Source organism: Ursus maritimus, unplaced genomic scaffold, assembly GCF_017311325.1.
Source record: "Ursus maritimus isolate PB19 unplaced genomic scaffold, ASM1731132v1 scaffold_21, whole genome shotgun sequence".
In the NCBI taxonomy this organism is placed as follows: domain Eukaryota; kingdom Metazoa; phylum Chordata; class Mammalia; order Carnivora; family Ursidae; genus Ursus; species Ursus maritimus.
In genome coordinates, this window is record NW_024424564.1 from 1,218,372 (window position 1) to 1,241,657 (window position 23,286).

At 41.3% G+C, this 23,286-nt stretch overlaps 1 protein-coding gene across 1 annotated transcript in view; it reads right to left on the bottom strand.

Annotated features, from left to right (window-relative positions):
- Positions 1–1,996: 1,996 nt before the first annotated feature.
- Positions 1,997–23,286, bottom strand: part of NEMP1 (nuclear envelope integral membrane protein 1) — a 29,406-nt gene continuing 8,116 nt past the window's right edge. The window contains exons 4-12 of the mRNA XM_040637806.1: positions 22,486–22,895; positions 14,066–14,190; positions 12,638–12,857; positions 10,841–10,913; positions 9,675–9,768; positions 9,092–9,206; positions 8,173–8,398; positions 7,211–7,384; positions 1,997–6,490 (exon numbers count right to left, since the gene is read on the bottom strand). Coding sequence (XP_040493740.1) covers positions 6,313–6,490; positions 7,211–7,384; positions 8,173–8,398; positions 9,092–9,206; positions 9,675–9,768; positions 10,841–10,913; positions 12,638–12,857; positions 14,066–14,190; positions 22,486–22,895 — 1,615 coding nt within the window. The 3' untranslated portion in view covers positions 1,997–6,312. The remainder of the gene's footprint in view (positions 6,491–7,210; positions 7,385–8,172; positions 8,399–9,091; positions 9,207–9,674; positions 9,769–10,840; positions 10,914–12,637; positions 12,858–14,065; positions 14,191–22,485; positions 22,896–23,286) is intronic.

The window sequence follows — 23,286 nt, forward strand, 5'->3', positions numbered from 1 at the left end:
TTTTAAAGATTTTATTTATTTATTTGGCAGAGAGAGAGACAGCCAGCGAGAGAGGGAACACAAGCAGGGGGAGTGGGAGAGGAAGAAGCAGGCTCCCAGCGGAGCCTGATGTGGGGCTCCATCCTAGGACCCTGGGATCACGCCCTGAGCCAAAGGCAGACGCCCAACGACTGAGCCCCCCAGGCGCCCCAAGGATATTCATTTTTAAAAGACGCTACCCAGTAAGAACACAGAAGTTGTCAGATATGGTGAAGCTGTTTGGTGGTAGAGGATCTTCTTGACTCTCACACATTATTTGGTGTCAATTAGTAGCATTGATCAAATACTTACTGTGTGCCAGGCAACAAGCTAAGTGTTTTACATCCTTGCTCTTCAAAGTGAGGTCCACACCCCGTATCTGAATCACCTGGGAGCTTATTAGAAATGCAGAATCTTGGGCCTCAACCCAGACTTATTGTATCAGAAGTCGGCATTTTGGGGTGCCTGGGTGGCTCAGTCGTTGAGAGTCTGCCTTCGGCTCAGGGCGTGATCCCGGCGTTATGGGATGGAGCCCCACATCAGGTTCATCCGCTGGGAGCCTGCTTCTTCCTCTCCCACTCCCCCTGCTTGTGTTCCCTCTCTCACTGGCTGTCTCTCTCTGTCAAATAAATAAAATCTTAAAAAAAAGAAGGAGAAGGAGGAGGAGGAGAAGGAGAAGAAGAAGAAGTCTGCATTTCACTAGCTTCCCAGATGATTCCTACGCAGGTTCAAGTTTGAGAAGAACTTCTTTACACACCACCTTTTTTTGTCCTAAAACCCTGTGGTGTTGCATACCTAGCAATACTGCTTTTGTATTAAGTCAATGATTTATAATCACCTCCATCTCTTATTTACCTAGTATAGTTATAGAAGGGAGAGGAGAAAAGATGCCATTAGTGTGCATTCATCTACATAAATTTACATATGGTCTCCATCCTGATTCTTCCTATTTCACCGACTGTCTTTGAAAAATGGACAATAGATTTCCATGTAGTCTAAATAAGTGAGAAGAGAGGACACAGGCAGAGAATTAATGCAATTGCCGTAACGGATCCCCAGAGCAAAGGAAATAGCTAAAACATAAAAGAAAATGGAAGGTACCAGACTTCTCCTGCAGAAGCCAGGCCTACACATAATTGAACTTTTTATTCCAGGGCCCCTAATACTCACGACAGTCCTGCCCCCTCTCTCCCTACACTAAGCTCTTGGCAGACATCTCACAGACATTCACAGGTCTTCCCCTCACCCCAGTGGAGAAACAAAAGATTTTATGCCATTATAAAGAAAGAAGTAGGGGCGCCTGGGTGGCTCAGTTGGTTGAGTGTCCAACTCTCGGTTTTGGCTCAGGTCATGATCTCAGGATTGTGAGATTGAGCCCCGAGTGGGGCTCTGTGCTCAGCGGGGAATCTGCTGGAGATTCTCCCTCTCCCTCTCCCCCACCCCCCTGCTCATGCTTTCTCTGTCTCAAATAAAAATAAGTAAATCTTAAAAAAAAAAAAAAAAAAAGAACTGAAGTATACCCGGAGTAGTTCCTGGACTAGGAATAGCTTATACGTGTTTTTCCCTGTGAGACAGCATGGTCATACAACCTGTGACTCCTACAAGAATACCCCTTCGATGGGCGCCTGGGTGGCTCAGTTCGTTAAGCATCTGCCTTCAGCTCAGGTCATGATCCCAGGGTCCTGGGATTGAGTCCCACATTGGGCTCCCTGCTCAGCGGGGAGCCTGCTTCTCCCTCTTGCCCCCAGCTTGTGCTCTCCAAAATAAATAAAATCTTAAAAAAAAAAAAAGAATATCCCTTCAAGATCCAGCATGCTGGAAAATCATCCAGTCCATGGATGGAAGTAGACCAAGACAGACCTAGGGTGGGGAATGATGGCGTGCAACACCATCTCATCAGAAAGATGACACTTAGAAGCTAATTGCCTCAAGAGATCCAAATAAGAAAAGTACATGTTCATTAAGACAGACCATTATATAGTCTATAAAACTTTATTAAAATTGGGATTACTTACAAACTTGTACAATAAAAATGAAAAAATATATAATAAGACATCGTTATTTTTTCTTACAGAAAAGAGTGAAAATGAGACCCATGGCAAACAGCCATCCCTGATCATTTTGTTCCTTTCAAACGTTTGTGAACATTTATTTTAAATATAAATAACAAATCCTTTAGAACAACACTAAGGCATTACCCACAGGCTAAAACGTACCCAGTAATTCCTTAGCCCTGCTATTTCACCATCGATTCCACAAACATGGGAAACTGAGGCAATGGCAGGCTGTAACAGTTCTAATACTCACGGTAAGAGCTATCTAGTACGCTAACGGGACACAAATGTTGCCCATACCATAAGAAAGTTCAGAGAAGAGGATTTCGCCATTTTCAAGTTACTGTCAAGAGAGTAAAGAGGAAGATGACGCACACAGGCAGGGGATGTGGGAGCCGAGTCCCAAATGTGGGGGAGGCTGTGTGCCATTCCCACCCCCCGCTAAAGCTGTGTGTTGATGTGGACATGAATCCGCTTTGTTTACTCCTAGCAGGCTCTGGCTCCCATCACATAAGGCACCAAACACCCTTTTCAAGGTAGTAACCATCTAGAACCCAACTCAACAGCAACTGGGGCCGTAAGCTAAGTTACCAAGAGATGCCGCTGGATCACCATAACTGCATAGGTTTCCCTAAACAGAATCATTTCTGCTACATCGAAACATAAACAAGAGGTTTCAGGTGCATCTGCCTTGTGCAAATGGCTATTTTATAGGTTTATTACTTGGTTTCAGTGCCTATGTAACATGAAGGCATAATAAATCTGTCAAAGTGTCCTCTCCTTGGTTGAGATAAAGTTCTTGGCATTTCAATATAGGTTATTATCTCATATGTCAGACCTGAGTCCAAAGGAATACTAGAAGGACATTTAATTTCCTTTCCTCCTACTTCAACTTTCACCACTCAATTCAGAGAAGTTATGAGTACACAGCTAAGAACCATTTTTACGCAGGCATCCATCTGAGCCCATCTTTTTTTCTGGAACAAAAAGATTGAGGGCAATTGCATAATCCATTTCCAAGCTTTTTATGGATATCAGGGCCAGCGAGGACTATCTGGTCTATTTGAGTCCTTTCATTCATCAAATCTCCAAGGTATATGCCAGGTGGGAATTGGGCTGAAGGGAACACAGTCAGTGAAGAGAGGGCTAGGCTTGAATGGGATGTATCAGCACAAAATAGAATACTGGGACCCAAAGACTATGATCAGCAAAACCCCCTTTGTAACAGACACAAAAGTCATGAATCTGGGGGGAGAAAATAAACTAGTTTTGGTGGGATGAAGTGGCTGATAGGACTTTCTTCTTAGAAGACATCCAAGTTGCTAAGCTGTCCTTATTTTTGGCGATTGGTTCCGTTGGTCTCGTGAAAGCAATCTCAGTGGGAACGTGAAGGGGAAATGTTTTAGGCCAGCTGGCTCGAGTATTCCCATTAATGGCAGTCATGCTCTACATAGCTTGGTCAGACCAATTAGAGGCGATAGATTTCCGATGCTAAAGAGACCCTGAGCCCTAGGGCCAATTTACAGCTTGGTATTGGTGAGCAAGACGCTGACACGGCAGCAGACGTGGCTCCAGCGTCCGCTCAATCCATGGTTATCCCTTCGATCCTTTTTGATGAGGCCGGTCTGAGACATGAGACCATGCTGAATCACAGGAGCCATGACCGCCAGAGAAAATGAAGTGGGGGCCTCAAGCAGTGACTGAGCCAGCAGACCAAGTGGCCAAAAGGGGGACAAGAGCAGCTCCCAAAGGCGGCTTCTGGAGTCAAGCAATCTGCAGGCACACAGAGGCTCTGAAGTGTCTGGGGCAGGGCCGCACAGGCAGGCCAAGCAAGAACACACAGCACACCAAAGGCACTGTCGTCCCTCCCGGTCCAGAGCAGCTGTCACAATGCGGGACCCACGGTCACCTCCACAGCCTACAGCTCAGGTCTCCGACTACAGACACGGAGTACTAAACTGAATTTGACTATACTCACCCCAAGCTCAAACACAGTGAAAAAAAGTGGTCTGGAGGTGGAAACGAGATTTCACAAGGAGTTTAACAAAACAGAAAAAGAGGAGACTCTTTCCCTGCTTCACAGTGCTTTCTCACCGAGATAAAGATAAGAGGCAGGGCAGGGAAAGTCACCCTGGAGGAAAGCCACCACCTCCCAAACGAGCTTTCTGGGGGAAGGCACCAAAGTCTCCGGGTAATCCTGAGACTACTTGTACAGATGAATTATTTTTTCAAATTAACTGCTGATCAAATATGCTAGATCTTGATTTCTATAAATAAAGCAAAAAACAATATATTCCAGAAGTCCTAACAGTTCTTTGCAGAGGGATAAAATTTTACCATGTACATAATTTACAAAGGCATAAAGGTTTCCCAGTATAAAGCCCCTTTGCCCTACAACTTTAACCCCAGCATCTGCCCAAATACTGCTGTTTCACTTTCTACTGTATATTTGCTGCCAATTGAGGTAGTTGTCACTGTAGGACAGTTTAAAGCTGTGGAAACACTGGTGGTAATAATCAACTGGCCACCTGGAGGGGAGTCTCAGCGCTGACATTTTGGAAGTCAGCAATGAGCCCAGGACCTCTCAAGATTATCTGCTAAATGGCTGGTCTGAAGGAGTCATTACATTTTTTTTAAAAAATCATCTGCCTTCTCCATGATCACAGTAAACCAGTGAGCCTGACGCTGTGCTCCAGCCATCGGTGCCTGTATTCCTGGCTAGAGTCATTATAGCTTCTTCCAAGGGACAGGGATGAAGATCACCAAGACAGAACCAAGCAAATGACAGAGACTTGGGAATTTGCTCCCTCATAAATGACATTGCTGGTTTATAAGGGTACTTTCCAATGGCAAAAGAATCTGGAACTAATGCCACTGTAATAAAAGGCAGCATGAATCTCTGGTCAGAAATGGAATTGCAAATAAGTATATCAAGTTCAGGGAAAACTGTGATCCTGAGAGGTGAGCGAGCATCCGGAGGAATGAAGATGACCCGGAGGTCTATTTCGTGGCCATGCAAACTGTGGCCGCTACATAGCCAAATGTTATGTTGTATCAAGGACACGTCACAGATAGTCTCAGGGCTTACAAACTGGCCAGATTAGGGGGTGGGGGCGGAGTACAGGTGGTAAGGAGAGGCTGAAAAGAACAGGGAGAAGGCATAGACAAGGGAAGAGAAAGGAAAGGGAGGGAGTTTCTTGATTCCACAGCATCTCGAAGATATGCGTCCCACTGACAGGAAAAATGGAGAATGTGTAAAAAGCATTTAAATTCTCTAAAAAATGATCACTTCTCCCAACTTGCAGGAATAATGCTACAAACGAAGGGGAAGAGAATGTAAGAAATGAAACAAACTCTAAATTGTACATACTTCACAGCTGAGGAAATGGACACTTCCTGAAAGGGCAGAGGGGGTAAGGAGGAATGGGAAGGGAAGAATGAAAATGTCTTAAGATAAAATAAAAACTTGAATTTTAAAAAAAAGCCTGACAGACCTCCCCTACAGAAGAGTTCACAGGCATGTTCCTAAAAGCAAGTGAGACTTAGAATATCATACATGTGAGAACTAATTCAAAGCCCAACATAACAATTCTGGGGCTTTAATGGATAATCCATATTAATAAACACGTAGGGGCCTATGGGCTCGTCAATCTGGAGCACTTGCTGGTTCTGGAACATGAATTTGTTACTTTAAAAAATATATATTCATTTAAAAAACAAGACAGAAATAAAAGTCTATTTTCCTCTTAAAACAGCTAAAACAAGGATTATTCTAAAGTCACTGAAAGAAAAGCAGAAGTGAAGGAGGCTCAGATTTGTGGATTTCTCTCTGGAAGACGCAGCCTAGGGTCGAAAGAGTTACTGCACATGTAACAGTTCTCACTTCTGAGTGCCAGCTATGGTGGCAGAAATGCTGCCACCAAGTCAATCTTTAAGAGGAGCTAGGACGCCGTGCTAGCTGTGGCCATCCAGTTTTTTGTTTTTGAAACATAAAGGTGGGCCAACAACCCATGGGAAGCATTGAAAGCATTCACTACTTTACCCATTCTCCCTCAGGGATCCCACGGAGACCACAAGACCATTTCCAGAGGGAGGCCTACTCGGCCTCTAATTTCAGTGGGAGAATTTCTGCACTATCTCACCCTGTTTTAAGGAGTTGAGAAGCAATGGTGCACACACGCAACATGGACCAGCAAGGTGCCAAGCCAGTCCATATAAAAATAACTGACCACCACCTACGTCAGGAGGTGATCTGTTGTGTGATAGCGGGATACCGAGAATCCACGTCCTCCTCCTCAGTGGATGTTTCCTCATACACTTCATCCTCGGCAATGATGCTCCCTAATCCGTATTCCTGCTCATGGACAGAAACCTCATTTGGTGTGAGGTGAGAAGAACCTTCCACAAAGTCAGCAAATCTGGAAAAGAGAAGATAATACTCATTATGAACCCGCCTTCTGTCCTTTCTGGTTTCCTTTCAAAATAAGAACAAAGTGAAACCCTCGATACACTTGCAGCTCAACTTTTACAGAGCCTGCCTTACTCCTGCAGGGAGGCAGACTAAAAGCAAGAAATAAGGAGAAAAGGAAAGCTGGGGTCAGAGGCCAACATCCCCTGAAGCCCTATCCTGCTTAATAAGCACTAGCCTATCCTTTTAGTTAGAAAAGTGCTAAGGTTCCTTTAGTCATCTGTAATCCTGATAAGAGAAGATTATGGGGCATTACACATTTATTCACGTTTATGGCCCTATAAACTTTATGCCATCAGGATGCCAAGTTGAAACTTCACGTATTCATTGGTACAGTTGCTCGCAAATAAAAAGGGAACACCCCCACCCCCACCCCGCCAAAAAAACCACTCAGAGAGCAATGTAAAACTATCACACGGGAAACTTAATATGGTACCGGAGTCTTCTCCTCTCAATGCTACAATCAAATCTAGAGTAGATGGTTCCTTGAGGAGCCAGAAAACAGGCTACTGCTTAACATATGATGATATATCTTTTTCTCAACTACTCCTAGATGAACAGCAAAACAAAGCCACAAATACAAAATGTTTACCTAGAAGTATGATCTCTGTTAAAACTCAAGGTCACAATTACCCTGATTGATGCCTGGCATAGCCGGCCAAGAGTTTACCTCTTTGGAGACTGGATTCGAGAAACAGTCTTCCAAGCAGAGCAGTCTGGACTGTTACAATATTCTCGAAGCTCTTCTAAAGCCTTTCGGGTCTCTACTTCTCCTTGAATCCGATATTCTTCTTCTGTCAGGAGACGAGGGGGGACAGTCTTTTCTGTTGTCTTACACATCTTTCTGTGCTCACCAAAATAACATCATGAATCATTAATCAGTAATTTCCATCCAGCCTGCCCTCTAGCTTCTTGCAGTGAGCCAAGTATACAGCAGAGAGCCTGGATATTAAGAGTCTTCATTCCCCACCTTTCTTCTATAGACATCTTTACTTATAATGTACTCCTGATGTGTTAGACTAGGAATGACAAGTCAGAGTAATCAATTGTATTCACTAATGTGAATAAATTCACTTATTTTCCAATAAATGGTGGACAAAATATTTGGAAAGTGGAAAAATGACAAGAAAATGATGGTATAAGATGTAGTCCATTAACTTTAGATTCCCCAAACTGAAGGCATCACCTTGACTATGTATAATAGAACCACCACTGACAACCTCAGAATCTATGACCGTTACATGTTCACTATGCAGGATGATAACACTCTGCGAACTACCTCTTAAGACAAGAACTCCCAGAGCAATCTGAGAGCCAATGTGAAAGAATCCGGAACCAGGTGACCCAGAGGCCTGTGGTATAAAAGTGATATACTTTGCACCACCTAGTGGTAACAGGAACACATGACACTTTCCTGGATGCTTTTATTTTACATAAAATGACTAGAATAAAATTATAAAAATGCCTTTAGAGAGTCTAAAAAGGAAGACTTGGAAGGAACAAAAGCAGAAGCATAATACAATCAACTTCCATGAACAAAGAGGCTCCCGGGTCAACGCCTCTGCACCCTTTCGCCGCAACTGCATCCCACATGGTGTGTTTCAATATAAAGTTACATTGCGTTTCAGTCACCTGTAGGTGATGTACAGCCACTGAACAGGGTACTCCAGGTTCTTAGTACACAGTGCAATGATGATAATGCCAAGGGCAATATGAGGTATCTGGATACCAGAATACATGAAAAATAGGCCCATCAGCTGCAAGGTCCAGGTCAGCAGGTTGATACTTCGTTCATTCTCCAAGGGCCCGTACTTGTAACAGACCGCAAAACTCATGAATCCAACTGTGAGAACATAGCCTAAGAGAAGAGTTATCAGAAAACATTACTTTTCATCTATAACTGGTAAAAATAATTTGTGCGGGGAGCAGCAGTGCATGCACTATATAGCACCTATTGAATTAGGAAAATGGATAAGATCTTTACCCAGTTATTCATGCTTTTTTCATTACTCAAATATATTTATCTCTTTAAGTTTCTACCCTTTCTGTTGTTTCCAAATTTATCTGGTTCAAATGGAGGATTAAAGCTACATGTTGAACAATACTAGAAGAGTCTGTTTGAAAAAGCCTAATATATGAAAATCCAGATTAATCATCTCTCAAAAGGTAGATAAAGGGTTACCAACTGTATAACCAAAGGATCTTCACTTTATAGAAAAATTCACTGCAGAGTCCTTTGCTTTTTAAGGTCTTCAAGTGTATTTAAGATATGATTATATTAATAAAGTCAATTTATAACTTTTCGGAAAGATGCCTATTGTGTAAAGAGAGGTGTACTTATAAACATCAACCAATTAAAGTCTTCTCCCTGGCAGTACCATTTTCACTTAATTGTGACAACTGCACAGGATTAGAAATAAAGTGAAGAACTATGATACCTAAAGATTAACAAAATGGCATGGACTGTAAGCAAGCAACATCTTTTCAGGATCAAATGAACTAAAACAACCTATAAACATATAAAAAGGAAAGCAAAACCGACAACACTTACTTAAAAGATACTGCCAGTAACACCTCCAGATCTCTTGTAAATTTTTTAAAACTAGCTGAATGAGGTACAGAGAAAAGGACCAGCCTCCCACCAGGATGACGTAAATGGGACTTTTCTAAGACAGAGTAGAAGTGAAAACAAAAAGTTACAACAGGCTTTCCATACATGAGAGCAACAAAATGGAACTATGATTTTAAAAAAATTCAACCTACTAAAAATGCACAAAAACCACATCCCTTAAGAAGACATTTTTTATATTTAAAATAGTATAGTGTGCAAAGAACACTGGGAAAATGAGGTGCTAAATAACTTAAAAGCCTGGCTATGTAATCAGCAAACAGGAAGGAGACTTTAATTCCCTACTGTGCACAGGATTTTAAATAAAAAGGGGGAGTTTGTACATAATCAGGCTCCAAGTTTCATCATGGAAAGTACCTTTCTGAATCAAGGAAAAAGTCCATGAAAAAGGACACTGACTTATCAGCCACCAACGCAAATTTTCAGTGCTGTAAGATTATCCAAGAAAACAGTCCCTCAACTATCCAAGCTTCTCGTGACTGCAGATGAGGATACTGCTACTTACCTTGGGCATAAACTTGGACAGTAGGAAAATGACGATTAGTAGAGAGGCTGCAATTCCCACACTCATTCCAGTGGAATAGTAGAAGATTTGGCTTCTGCAGAGAGAAACATTACTTCATGACTATGTGTGTAGTCTTCATACATGGCATTGTTCAAACAAGAACTATCCCAGCCAAAAGACAGAAAAAAGGTATCAGATTAGAGCAGGTATGTGTCTACATCTTGAGGTCTGAACACTGATGAGACTGGTACAATGTAATTGCTGCTGGCTTATGCGGATTGGTCTCAGTGAGGCCCCTCATATATATCCCGACAATAAACCTCTGCTTAGTATCCCAATCCCATCGCAGCATTTCTCCCCCAACCCAGTTTTTAAGGAGAATCTTTCTTCTGAGGAACTGCCCAGCTTCACTGGGGAAAAGGAAGGTACAAGGATACTGCCTGAGTGAACACTGGAAACTGGAACTCAATTGATTACCCAGAGAGATAAGCCCAATGTAGGGCCTACAATAGAGAGCTCCTGCTCCTACTCCAGGCTCTTCCTGCCAGGCATTCCTCCCTCACTCGGATTTTCTCTCAGGATCCCCAAAATAAAGAACAGCTTCTACGAATCTCACTCCAGCCCAACTTCAAACTCCAATGTGTAGCTTTCATTCATTATTCCACAAATATTCTTTTTACTTGTGTACAAAATTAATGTTGACTCTATGTTTGTTCAGTGTTTGTTTAGTTATCTGTATGTTTTCTTATTTGTACATGTCAGTTTCACCTAGCTTAGCTAGGAGGTTCCTAAAAACAGGAAATGAATAAGAGCCTGGTGTTTGTTCCTTTACGTCTGAATGACATGAAACTCACCAACACATGGCCCTGTAAAAATGAGGACTTAACATGTTATTTCCAATGGTGGAAAGGGTGGTGATGTATTGGCTAAATCCCATCACATGATGGCTCAACCTAATAAGAGAATTTCATTCTTGCCAATCTTGTTCAGTATAAGAAAAAAGCAAAAATCGTAGCATGTATTAAAGTATTTAAAAATTGTTTCCAAGCAGACAATGGCCTAGCCATAAAACTCGTGGAAAAGGGAAGGACAGCACTTTCTCTATGATAAAGGCCAAGCAGGGTGGGTCTAAGCCTTGTCATTCTGCACTCTACCTTGGAACCTACCTGCTCAGCAAATCTCCACAAAAAAATAGCACAAGTCCAAGGAGGAAAATGAAGAAGAGTTTGGGGTCAAATCCTGAAATAAATAAAGACTTCTGTTTGATAGGGAAAACAAACAGTATAAAGCATTATAGAATAAAAGACAATGTTGGCATCATTGGTCAGCTAATAAAATACAACTGACTCTTGAACAACATGGATTAGAATTGCATGGGTCCACTTACACAGACTTTTCCTGACAAATACATCACAGCACTGTAAATGATTTTCTCTTCCTATGGCTTTCTTAGCAACATTTTCTTTTCTTTAGCTTACTTTATAGTAAGAATACAGCACATAATATGTATAACATACAAAATATGTGTTAATCGACTGTTCATGTTATCAGTAAGTCTCCGGTCAACAGTAGGCTGTTAATAATGAAGTTTTGGGGAGTCAAAAATTATATACAGATCTTCGACTGAGGGGGAGGAGTAAATCAGCCAGCATCCCAAACTCCAAACCTACCTAAATAGCATTGTAAATTCCACACAAAGACTGGAAACCTTTCAAAACAGAAAATATAAGTAGGCCTCTGTCTAACCTGTACTTCTCCGGAGATCTTATTTTTACTTTGGTTACCTATGCTAAGGCTAAAAGAAACAAGGCTTTGCTTTGGATGGAGCCAGGCATAACGCCATCAGCACTTCAAGCAATTGCCCACAAGGGGTCTCTACCACTCCGGCTTTCACACAAAAGTCCCTCAGGGTCCGATTCCGCAGATTTGCCTAGAACTTTGAGTCTGGGCCCTCTGTTCTTCTCTAACTGGCTGCTTTTCTTGCCCAACACCACCACCTACTTCCTTCTGCTACACAAGCACTGTGTTGGAAAAGCCTACACTCGAACACATCTCACCCAGGACCAGGGGGCCTAAGCAGAGGCCCCTCAGTGGCATACCAGACACTCCCACAGCATTCACATTCAAGAGCTCTGAGTCTCCGGGAGGTCCACAAACAGAACAGGAGCAAGAAGAATCAGTACTTGTAAAAGAAGCACCAAAAAAAAAAGAAGAAGAAGAAGAAGAAGAAGGAGAAGAAGAAAGAAAAAAAGGCAAATTCTATACAACCAAAAAAACCTGTGGAACCAATGGACAGTTAGAAGGGCACAACCTATCTTGTAGCAAAACCCAGGAATGCTTCTGCTATTTACAACATCCCAGGACCCTAGGTAGTAACCAAGGAGAGACCAAAAGTCAGAATATTCAACAGGGTAACGATTTCAATCCTCTGTGAAACTTTCTCAGACATATTCAGAAAAGGGAAAACTTCACCCAGTTCCACTGAATAAGCCTTAAACCGCAGTAATTTTCATAGTTACTTATGATTCCACAAATCTTCTTTTTATTTGTGAAGTATTAATATTCAGTTCTACTTTTCTTCAGTTTTTATTATTTAACCATTCAGGTCTCCACATGTAGGTCTATACATTCAGGACATCTAACTTTGTCTAGAAGTGCCCAGGGGGCAGGAATAAATATGTCTTACTCTGAAGAACACTAGGCATATCAGCTCAGGGCCACTGGAAGTATTAGGACACAAGTCTTCACAAATCTAGGTAAGGAGGTACTCAGAATGACCTAAGGTGAAGTCGGTTTTATGTGGTAGAGAGACTCTCCTGTTTGGAGCAGTGGTGTCCTCAGGCTACAATCAGCACCCAAAGGGAGTTGTCTTGAGCTAACTTCTCTGTCTCGCTAATTACCCTCTCCAAAGCTCAGTTCCTTTTCACGATAGAATCCACCAGAAAAACAGAGGTACGACTTACTCCGGATCACAACGACATCGTACTGGGTGTCTTCCTCTATAATCTCAACTTTGAGGCAGGTTTTTGTGCTGTACAGACCCACGTTAACATAGGTGTCATTCAATTTCTCTTTTAAAAAGGAGGAAAAAAAGTTCCAGATACTAAACTGCTCTAATTCCTTCAGTTTCTCTTCATTCTCCACCTGGGTGACTCGTACCAGTTTGGAACTATTTACCCGGATCTGAAACACAAGTAAAATCAGGATGAGAAAGAAGTAGGAATTTTAAATTTTCGTAAATATAATTTTAAAAAACCTTTAGAGTAAATAACTAAATCAGTAATAGAGCCAGTTTTCCACAAGGCTTATAAGAAATATAGAGATGCAACGGCTCAAACATAATTGGGCAAATAACATCACACAAAGTACACCGAGGCAGCTGTTAGAATGTCTTGTTGTTAACATGATCTGAATCTACTATTAAAGCCAGAACAACACGGGGAAAAATGACTTCCAAGCTGAAAGAGTTATCACTGTAGCTATTTATGAGAGATCATACAAAACAAGGCTCTAGCATATTAAGAAAATTGCCAGGCAGAAACAGCCCCAGAAAACTGAAAATGTTTCCCATAATGACAGGCTGAGAGGTTCAACCCTTTGTCACAAATCACTGATTATGGGTAAATGTTGGTTATAATGTGTCTCAGATGGAATATGATCTTTATATCAGACAATAAAAAAAAAGAAAATTAAAAAACCCCACAAACCCACCCTTATGTTTTTGATGTGAACAACAAATGCTTTTATCAGAAACTCTGCTTACAGCAGCGGCAGCATTTCCAAAAGGACTCATTTTGTTCAATCATTATTACAGCCAGACATTCTCGCTTGCCAGGTGGCTTGCTAGTCTTATGAAATAAATGAAACCAAAGTCATTCTATCACGGGAAAACTTCAGGCACGGCGTTTATGAAACATTTCGTGTAGAATCAAAATAGAATAGGAACAGCAAGGCAAAAGAGTTTACATCCTGACAGGCACGCAAGTTTCCAGGCCAAAGAAGGCATAAGGCCTTTAAGAGAGAGGGGGGGTATGTGCGCGTGCGTGTGCGTGAGAGAGAGAGAGAGAGTGTGTGTGTGTGTGTGTGTGTGTAGAAGGAGAGAGAGGACAAGAAGGAAGCTTCTTTAGGAAAAAGAGGAAGGAAGGTTACCTCAGGGTCAAGTATCATAAGCTACTTAAGGGAACAAAGACAAAGAGGGAAACAAAGTAAGTATAAATGCTTGCTGATGAAAACACAATTCAGGATAGTCTGAACCCTAACAAGGTTGTTGACAGTATTTTTTTTTTCCCAATTGTGTGTGTAGGGGGAAAATGTGTCGAAGTACTCACTAATCACAGACAGACAAGATATTCACAGATGCTGCCCCAGCCAGAGGGCCTCCAAATTATTACCTGTATCCGTGTCCACACATCACGCCACTTTGGGGTAAGCATATTTTTATAACAGAATTGTTGCCTGTGATTGAAATTAGAAACTTGGGATTCCTGAAGCATGACCACTCTTGCATCAATTCCAGCTTTATGCAAAGAAAGGAAATAAGAATTGAGTATAACAGAACAAGTTAATAACTACAATTCATTTCATAAAAAAAATTTAAACTGACCACCGTTTTTGTTTTCTTTTTTTAATTGAAGTATAGTTGGCATACAATGTTACATCAGTATCAGGTGTACAACACAGTGATCCTACAAGTCTATCCCTTATGCTGTGCTCACAAGGGTAGCTACCACCTGTTACCATGCAATGCTATTACAATACTGACCACCGGCCACTTTCTTAAAGATGGGGTTAAAACATCAGTGACTGAGAAACAAGAAAAGTGAAATGAGAGAAGAAATAGGGCAGAGTCTTATTCCTATCAAATTCAATTATTTAGATATTATAGGCACTAACCCAGAATAAATAATAATAAAAGCTACTATTAGTGTTTATTAAGACAGTATGCTGTTTTTCATTTAACTCTCCAAAGTGCTATGAGGCAGGCACTCTCGTAATCTCTGTTTCACAAATTTTAAAAAACTGATGCTTAAGAAGGAGTAAGCAATTTGCCGAAAGTCACACAGCTACTGAATAACTTTACTGAGATTCACACCCAGGTCCTGCTTCCCTTATAAAGGCATAGCTAAAGTAACCCCACCTATTTATTTCCTCTACCCTTTTTCTGAGTAGGATGAACAGACTTAGCAACATTTTTGTATATACAGTACTTTAAGAAGATACTAAAAAATCACCAAGTTGCTTTTGTCCAACTGTTTGGTTTCAAATTTTATGAGCAGTCAATTAATATATGCACTCCCTTTGATTTTGCGAAGACAGAAGATTCTGATTCAGAAGTTTGTATTCAATCCCAGCCAATTGTAGGCTTAAAAGTGACCACTCTCTCATACCTTCCCACGCAAATTTGCACAAGCGACCTTCTTTACCACAAAACAGTTAAATAACGTTTTCCTTGAGTTCTATATTGTACCTACCAACTTATTAAATGCTACTCTAAGTGGAAATTTAGTTATCACTCTGGTCTAGGTACAAAGATAGGTAGATTTAAACTAAATAAACTAAATAACAACAAATTAACTAAATAAATAAACTAAATACAATAAATAAATAACAAAACCCAAAACCCTCAACCAAACCTTAAAATACCAAAGTAACACATACAAAAAAGGCAAGGATACTTGCCAGTCCAAAATGGCTTTGGTGAAGCTAAGACTAATTTTGAATTTCTGCCTTAAACCTAAGAGCAAAAACTACAAAACTCTTAGAAGAAAACACAAGTGTGAATCTTCATGACCATGGATTAGGCAATGGTTTCTTAGATATGACACAAAAGCATAAGGAACCAAAGAAAAAACAGATGAATCTGAGTTCATAAGAATTTAAAACTTTTGTGTTTCAAAGGACCTTATTAAGAAAGTAAACAGACAATGCACAAAACGGGAAAAAATATTTGTAAATCATGTATCTGATAAGAGGCTACTATCCGGAATATATAAAGAATTACGACTCAACAATAAAAAGAGAAATAACCCAATTGTAAAAATAGGCTAAGGATCTGAATAGACATTTCTCCAGAGAAAATACACAAGTGGCCAAGAGACACACGAAAAGATGCTCAACATCATTAGTCATCAGGGAAATACAAATCAAAACTACAATGAAATACCACTGTACATTCATCAGGAAGGCTAAAATCAAAAAGAGGACAATAACGAGTTGGCCAGGATGTGAGAAACTAGAACCCTCATACAGTGCTGCTGGGGATGTAAAATGGTGCAGCCTCTTTGGAAAACAGTTTGGCAGTTTCTCAAAAAGTTAAACACAGAGTTACCATACGACCCAGCAATTCCACTCCTATGTATATACCCAAGAAAACAAAACACAAGCTAACCCAAAAACTTGCACACGAATATTCATAACAGCAATATCCACAATAACTAAAAAGTGGAAACAACCTAAATGTCCACCAACTGATGAACTGAAGGATAAAACAAAATGTGATATACCCACCTAGACAGTGGAGTATTGTTCAACCATAAAAGGAAGTACTAATACATACTACAATGTGGATGAACCTTGAAAATGTTATTCTGAATAAAAGAAGCCAGACCAAAAAGACCACATATTGAATGATTCCACTTACATGAAATGTCCAAAATAGGCAAACCCACGGAGACAGAAAGTAGATTTTAGTGGTTTGCAGGGGCTGGGAGAAGTGAAAGGGAAGTGACTGCTAAGATGCATGGGGTTTCATTTTGGAGTTATGAAAATACTCTGAAATTAGTCAATGGTGATGGATGCACAACCTTGTGAATATACTAAAAACCACCGAAAGGGTGAATTTTATTATACATGAATTATATCTCAAATTTTAAGGAAATTAGTCTTAGGGAGCCTGGATGGCTCAGTCGGTTAAGCATCGGCCTTCAGCTCAGGTCATGATCCCAGGGTCCTAGGATCGAGATTGAGATCAAGATCAACTCCCTGCTCAGTGGTGAATCTGCTTCTTCCTCTGCCCCTGCCCCTCCCCCCACTCGGGCTCTCTCTGGCTCTTTCTCTCTCAAATAAACAAATAAAATCTTAAAAAAAGAAGGAAAAGAAAAGAAAATTCAGTCTTCATATTACAAGGGAAGAAAAAGTTTTCCTTGATCCTCTTAGGGCCCCTAGCTGGGTCTGAAAATTTAAACTGACAAGATAGATTAACAACAGAAAAGCATACACATTTATTTAATAAAAATTTTACGTGACACGAAAGCCTTCATAAGGGAATGCAGACCCAAAGAAACAGTTAGACCATGTCCTTTTATGCTACGTTTCATGAAGAGTAGACACGTGCAGAGGAATATGATAAAGAGTATGTGGTAATGGTAATAAGCTGGGGAAAACCAAGCAAGGCCTGTTTGCTTGGATTCCACTTGCTGTCCCATTGTCTGCATTTCCTCAGGTATAGAGGGCGGGCACCTCTCACAGGATTTTATGGCCTGTTTCAGAGAAGAGTGAGGTGGGGAGGTCAGAGAGACCTTCCTGTTTCTGCTGTTTTCTTAAACTTCCTCAGCTTAAAATATTCAATATGCCAAGATGCTGTATTTTGAGGTAGCATGCCCTGAAACCCATCTATCAGCTTCTCACAAGGGTTTAGTCCAGTAGTATTACGATTCCCTCCTAGCCTATCTTTCATAAAATGAAACCTTTTCAAAAGGTCTCACTAGCTGGGATGCGTGGGGGGGTTCAGTCGGTTAAGTGTCTGCCTTCGGCTCGGGTCATGATCCCAGGGTCCTGGGATCAAGTCCTGCATCATGGGGCTCCTTGCTCAGCAGGGAGCCTGCTGCTCCCTCTGCCTGCCGCTCCCCTTGCTTGTGCTATTTCTGACAAATAAATAAAAATTTTTAAATAAAAGGGTCTCACTAGCAAGCCCACAAATGTACTGATAGAATACCCACTCATAAATATGGTTCAAGAGTTTATTTTCTTGGAGCACTGGCTGGCTCAGTGGGAAGAGCATGTGAATCTTGATCTCCGGGTTGTGAGTTCAAGCCCCATGTTGGGTACAGAGATTACTTAAATAAATAGAACTTTTTAAAAAAAGTTTACTTACTTCTAGAGAGTATAAGAGAGTAAGGTTATGTGAATGCTAAAACTACTGTACTGACAAATTCATTGAGGTATGCAAAAACATTGGGAAGTATTGAAAAAAAAAAGATGTGTACAAGAATCTATCACTTCCTTAAAAAAATATCCAGTCTGTGTACAAAGCCCAAAGTAAAAACATACACCTGTCCAATAAAAAACAAAAACAAGAGTCACACTTGGTAACCCCTTCTCTCCCACAGCACCAAGTAATAGAAAACTACACCTTTTTAAGCCCACTATTATTTTCAAGAAGATAGTAAGATACAAATAATGTCCATAGCATGGGGCATTTGAAAAACTTAATGCCAAGAAAAGACATCAGTATTCTGAAACTATTTTTAAAATTTTCTGATGCCACTTTATTAAAGAAATAAAATGGTTCTACAATAAGCAACATCTTTTAAAATCTAGTTCTTCGTCTTCCCAAGTTACATAACAATCTAGGGAAAGAATTTTAAATAAGTAAATAAATGTCCTTAATAGCAACCTCCTATGGAAATCAGCACCTTGGCCAGCCACATCTTTGGAAAGTCACTGAGAGGTAAAAGACACCAATTCAGCCAAAAGGCATAATCTGTGAAACAATCACCACTCCAGCTCTAGCTTAAATTGTTAGCAACACAGAACTAAACCAAATGACCTTAAACATATATAAGTTGTCAAAATGCTCACTTAAAATTTTGTGCTTCCCGTAGCAAAAGGATATATACCACCTTTCTTCCTCTCCCCACCAAAAGTAAGCTAACCAGCATATTAAAAGCAGAATGGATTAAACATTCAAGAAAATGCCTTCTGAGCCCAAAGATTTTGCAAAATGCCTTCATGGAATGTAGTGAATCATAACTTGCTTATCAAATTTACCCACAAAGCAGTTATTCAAACGTTAATAACTTCATACTTGCTTACAGTCATCCCAAACTAACCAACAGCATCGATCACTTAACATCTACAGGTATAATCAATGAAAATGATTCATAATATGTGAGGACAGGATCAGACCCTAAAAAGTCATGAAAAATCACCTCTTAAATAGGCTCCGTTCATTTCTTTCAAGAGATAACTCAGCTCATACTTAAATGCCTTCTTAAGAAACAGCACCTTAGGGGCGCCTGGGTGGCTCAGTCGTTAAGCATCTGCCTTCAGCTCAGGGCGTGATCCCGGCGTTCTGGGATCGAGCCCCACATCAGGCTCCTTCACTGGAAGCCTGCTTCTTCCTCTCCCACTCCCCCTGCTTGTGTTCCCTCTCTCGCTGGCTGTCTCTCTCTCTGTCAAATAAATAAATAAAATATATATATATATTTTTTTAAAAAGAGCCTTTCCTTTGGGAAAAAAAAAAAAGAAATATCACCTTAAACAGTGCACTTAGCAAAGTATCATTCAATGGGATGCTGGGACAACTGACTGGTTATTTGGAAAATAAAATCTATCTAGATCCTCACCTTACACCAAATGCTAACATTAATTATAGATTAAAAAGTAAAATTAAAAATTTTAAAGTACTATAAAAATTATGTAAATTCAATTTTTGAGTGCTCTCTAGGCACAAAAGCAATGGAAATAACTCTAGAGAATAAAATTAAGTGACTATATAAAAATACAAATCTATTTAAAAAGGTAAAAGGGAGGGTGCTTGGGTGGCTCGGTTGTGAGCCCGATCTTGTGGTGGTGAGATCAAGCCCTGCTTGCGGTTCTCACTCGGTGTGGAGTCTGCTTTGGATTCTTTCTCCCTCCCCCTCGGCTCCTCCTCCCACCCCATGCTCTCTATCTCGCTCTCCCACATATATGAAATCTTTAAAAAATAACAATATATAAAAATTAAAAAAAATAAAAAGGTGGGGTGCCTGGGTGGCTCAGTTGGTTTAGCAACTGCCTTCCGCTCAGGTCATGATCCCACGGTCCAGGGATTAAGCCCCACATCGGGATCCCTGCTCAGCGGGAAGCCTGCTTCTCCCTCTCCCTCTGCCCCTTCCCCTGCTTGTGCTCTCCTGCTCTCTGTCAAATAAATAAATAAAATCTTTAAAAAAATAAAAATAAATAAAATAAAAAGGTAAAAAGGGACTACACTTGTGGTGAGCATTGTGTAATGTACAGATTTGTCAAATTACTATGTTGTATTCCTGAAAATAATAAAACATTGTATGTCAACCATACTTCAATAAAAAAAATAAGGTAAGGATGCCTGGGTGGCTCAGTCGCTTAAGCACCTGTCGTCAGCTCAGGTCATGATCCTGAGGTCCTGGGATCCAGCCATATCTGGCACCCTGCTCAGTGGGGAGCCTGCTTCTCCCTCTCCCTCTGCCTGCCGCTCCCCCTGCTTATGCGCATGTGCACTCTCTCTGTCAAATAAATAAAATCTTTAAAAAAATTCCAATAAAGAGTAATTACAAGTAGGCCAAGAACAAAGAACACACACACTCCAAAAAATCTTAAAGTCTAAAGAAAAATTAAATAGCTACTAAAGAAAGATGCTCCCTCAAAATAAAACAAATGCAAAGAAATGCAATGTTAAGACACTACTTTGGATCTATCAAATTAGCAAAGGTATACATACCCAATGCTGAAATACGCAACGCATCACAAGAAAATAGCGCTGCTAGGGTGTAAACCAGCACACCTTTTCAGGAAAATATTTCAGCGACGTGTTTCAAGGGTCTTAAATATGTTCTGGCTTTTGATCTAATAAATCCATTTCTGGGAATCTATTCTAAAAATATAATCTAAATGCAGTAAAAAAATTTATACACAAAAAGTCCACAAAGTGTTATCTATAAAGAAAACCTAGAAACAGCACAAATATCCAACCAACAGTAGAAACACCACAAACACCCAATCGAATGTTTACTTCAGAAACATTCAGTAAACGGTCTGTCCAAAGAATAGAATATAATACTAATGAAAGTAAGATTTATGAAGAATTTCAAATGATATAGGAAAATGCTTACGCTACAAAAGCAAATGAGAAAACTATCTCTGGTAATAACTGGTTGCCTCCAAGGAAAAGAACTGGATTGCTGACAGGCCTATGAATGTATTATCAATTTAAAAAATTTTTTTAAGATTTTACTTTTAAGTAATCTCTACACCCTACGTGGGGCTTGAACTCAAAACCGTGAGATCAAGGGTCACATGCTGTATCGACTGAGCCTTCCAGGCGCCCTCCAAATTTTTATTAGAAACACATGGAAAAAGACCAGGAGAAAGTGTGCTAAAATGGATTGCCCCTCAATGGAATAAACAGTGAGGGTTTTTTCTACTTCTTTATACTTAATTGTGTTTGCCAAATAGTCTAAAATAAACTCACATTTTTATAATCAAAAACTTTCAATGAGAAAAAGCTACCTACCTTTTGAAGTACTGTGTTTTATCTTTAGGTACCCCTGGCTTTTAGAAAGTTCTTCTCTACTACACGATCAGCTCTTTGTAGCTGCCACCCACGATCTACCAAGTTACACAGAATATCATCCTGAGTTTACCCTTCCCCAAGCTAAGCCCCTGTTCCTCTCCTAAAAGAAACTTAGTGTCTGCTAATGGAGCACTGACTAGGTAGGGACATTTTTGCACCTATTTTCTCTTTCAACTCCACAATCCACTACCCCATTTTAGAGGTTAGCCATCTGGCCCAAGTTCATTCAGATCATATGTAGCCCTTCAATGTTACTTTGGGCCTGTCCTCTGGAAAAGTACCTTCCTAGATACCTACTACCTACTCCCCACCCCCACCCAAAAAAAACCCATTGCAGGAGGACATTCGCTTTGGAACTAGATCTATGGATCCTGAGACAACTTTAAAGCTGCAGCTAAGGATAATCTTAAGTGACAGCATGAGATAGGCAGCAAAGGATGGGAGAGGCGAGAGCATACTGTGTTTCCAAGATATGATTATCCTTAACCCCATGTTTCAAATTCTCTCCAGTGGAACTTGGAAACCTCACTTATTTTTCTGTTGTGCATCTGATAAGAGGATAGGAGGTTTTTTAGAAACATTCTAGGTTTTATGAGTTATAGCGTTAAAGGGAAACAGTTTCATTTCAGTCCAAAGCCAATTATCCAGCAATAGGTAGATAGCAGTTAAGTTTGCTTGAGAAATGAATAAATTTCCAAAAGAAACCTATCTGATGCTGAATGGTGTTTTTTGTTGTTGGTGGTGGTTTGCTTTTTTGGAAACGCGAATTTAGCGGCGCCAGGATCCCACAAGCACAGAAGACATTAGATAGAACTCACTCCATTTCAGTCAATTAAAATGATCCGCTCAGCCACACCCGTGCCCTGAGTCTGGACAGAGAGCATACGCTCAGAAGGTGTTGCTAATTTGCTCAATGAACGGGATGCCCCCGTTCCAGGGGCAGCTCTGCCTGCCAGCAATGGTACTCGGGTCCCCTCACTTTTAACCAGGAAAATCGAGGAGGCCCATTCAGCGCGACGCGGCCCCCAGGACCGCTTCTCATCCAGTCCAGGCCTCCCTTCCAGTCTCTGCCAAAAGGCTCCAGGCTCCTCCCCACTCTAGAAGCTCCCCCAGGCCGCCCCAGAGCCCTGACCCCTCAGTGCCGCCGACGAAGCTGCCTTTTCCGCACCACGTCCACACCCCACTGCGGAAAAACGGTCCACACCCTAGGGACACTCCCCACTTTTCTAAATATAACCCCCTCGGCACCCGCCCCCATGGCAGCTGCTGCCCCGGCGGTACCTGAGCCGCAGGCCACGCAGCCGGAGAGTATCAGGAGCAGCCGCACTACCCCGCCGCCCCCACGACCCCTAGTCCCCCAGCCCCAGGGCCCGGCACCAACTGCCGGTGAGACCGCCACTTTCATTCCTCCCGCCGTGGTCGCCTCACGCCGCCTCCTCTTCACGTGCCTCTCCCCAGCAACTAACCGGAACAGGCAGGGCCAGCAGCCTATCCACTGCAAGGCCTGCCCCCTACCAACCAATCGAATGGGTGGAGCTTCGAGCACTCGGTCCTTCACTGACTCTATAATCCCGCCTCTTAGCAACTGTTGCGAGAGGGCGGGAAAAGCAGCTTCCAGCCTATCAGAAAACGAACGCTCCACCTCAGCAATGGCGACAGGAAGATCCCACCCCTTAACAACATGCTTCCGTCTCCAGTTTATTTACAACTGGTGAGATTGATGGTAAGCTTAACCAATAGAAAATCAGAATGGGCGAGGCCTCCTCGACCAAATTTGATATTTCCATCGAACCTGTCTGAAGTTCCTTCTGTTCTCTTTCCTTCTTACCACGGTCTTCTTGTTATGGAAGACTTACGCTTGAGACCGCTTTATAAGCAGGATTCCCTGACGGGGCAATTTTTTTTGTGTCCTCCAAAGTCCTATATGATTGAAAACAAGTCACAGACAAAAAATTGTGTCAGTGTTTTATGGGAATAAACATTAACATTTAAAAATGTAGGCCTAGGGGCGCCTGGGTAGCGCAGTCGTTAAGCGTCTGCCTTCGGCTCAGGGCGCGATCCCGGCGTTTCGGGATCGAGTCC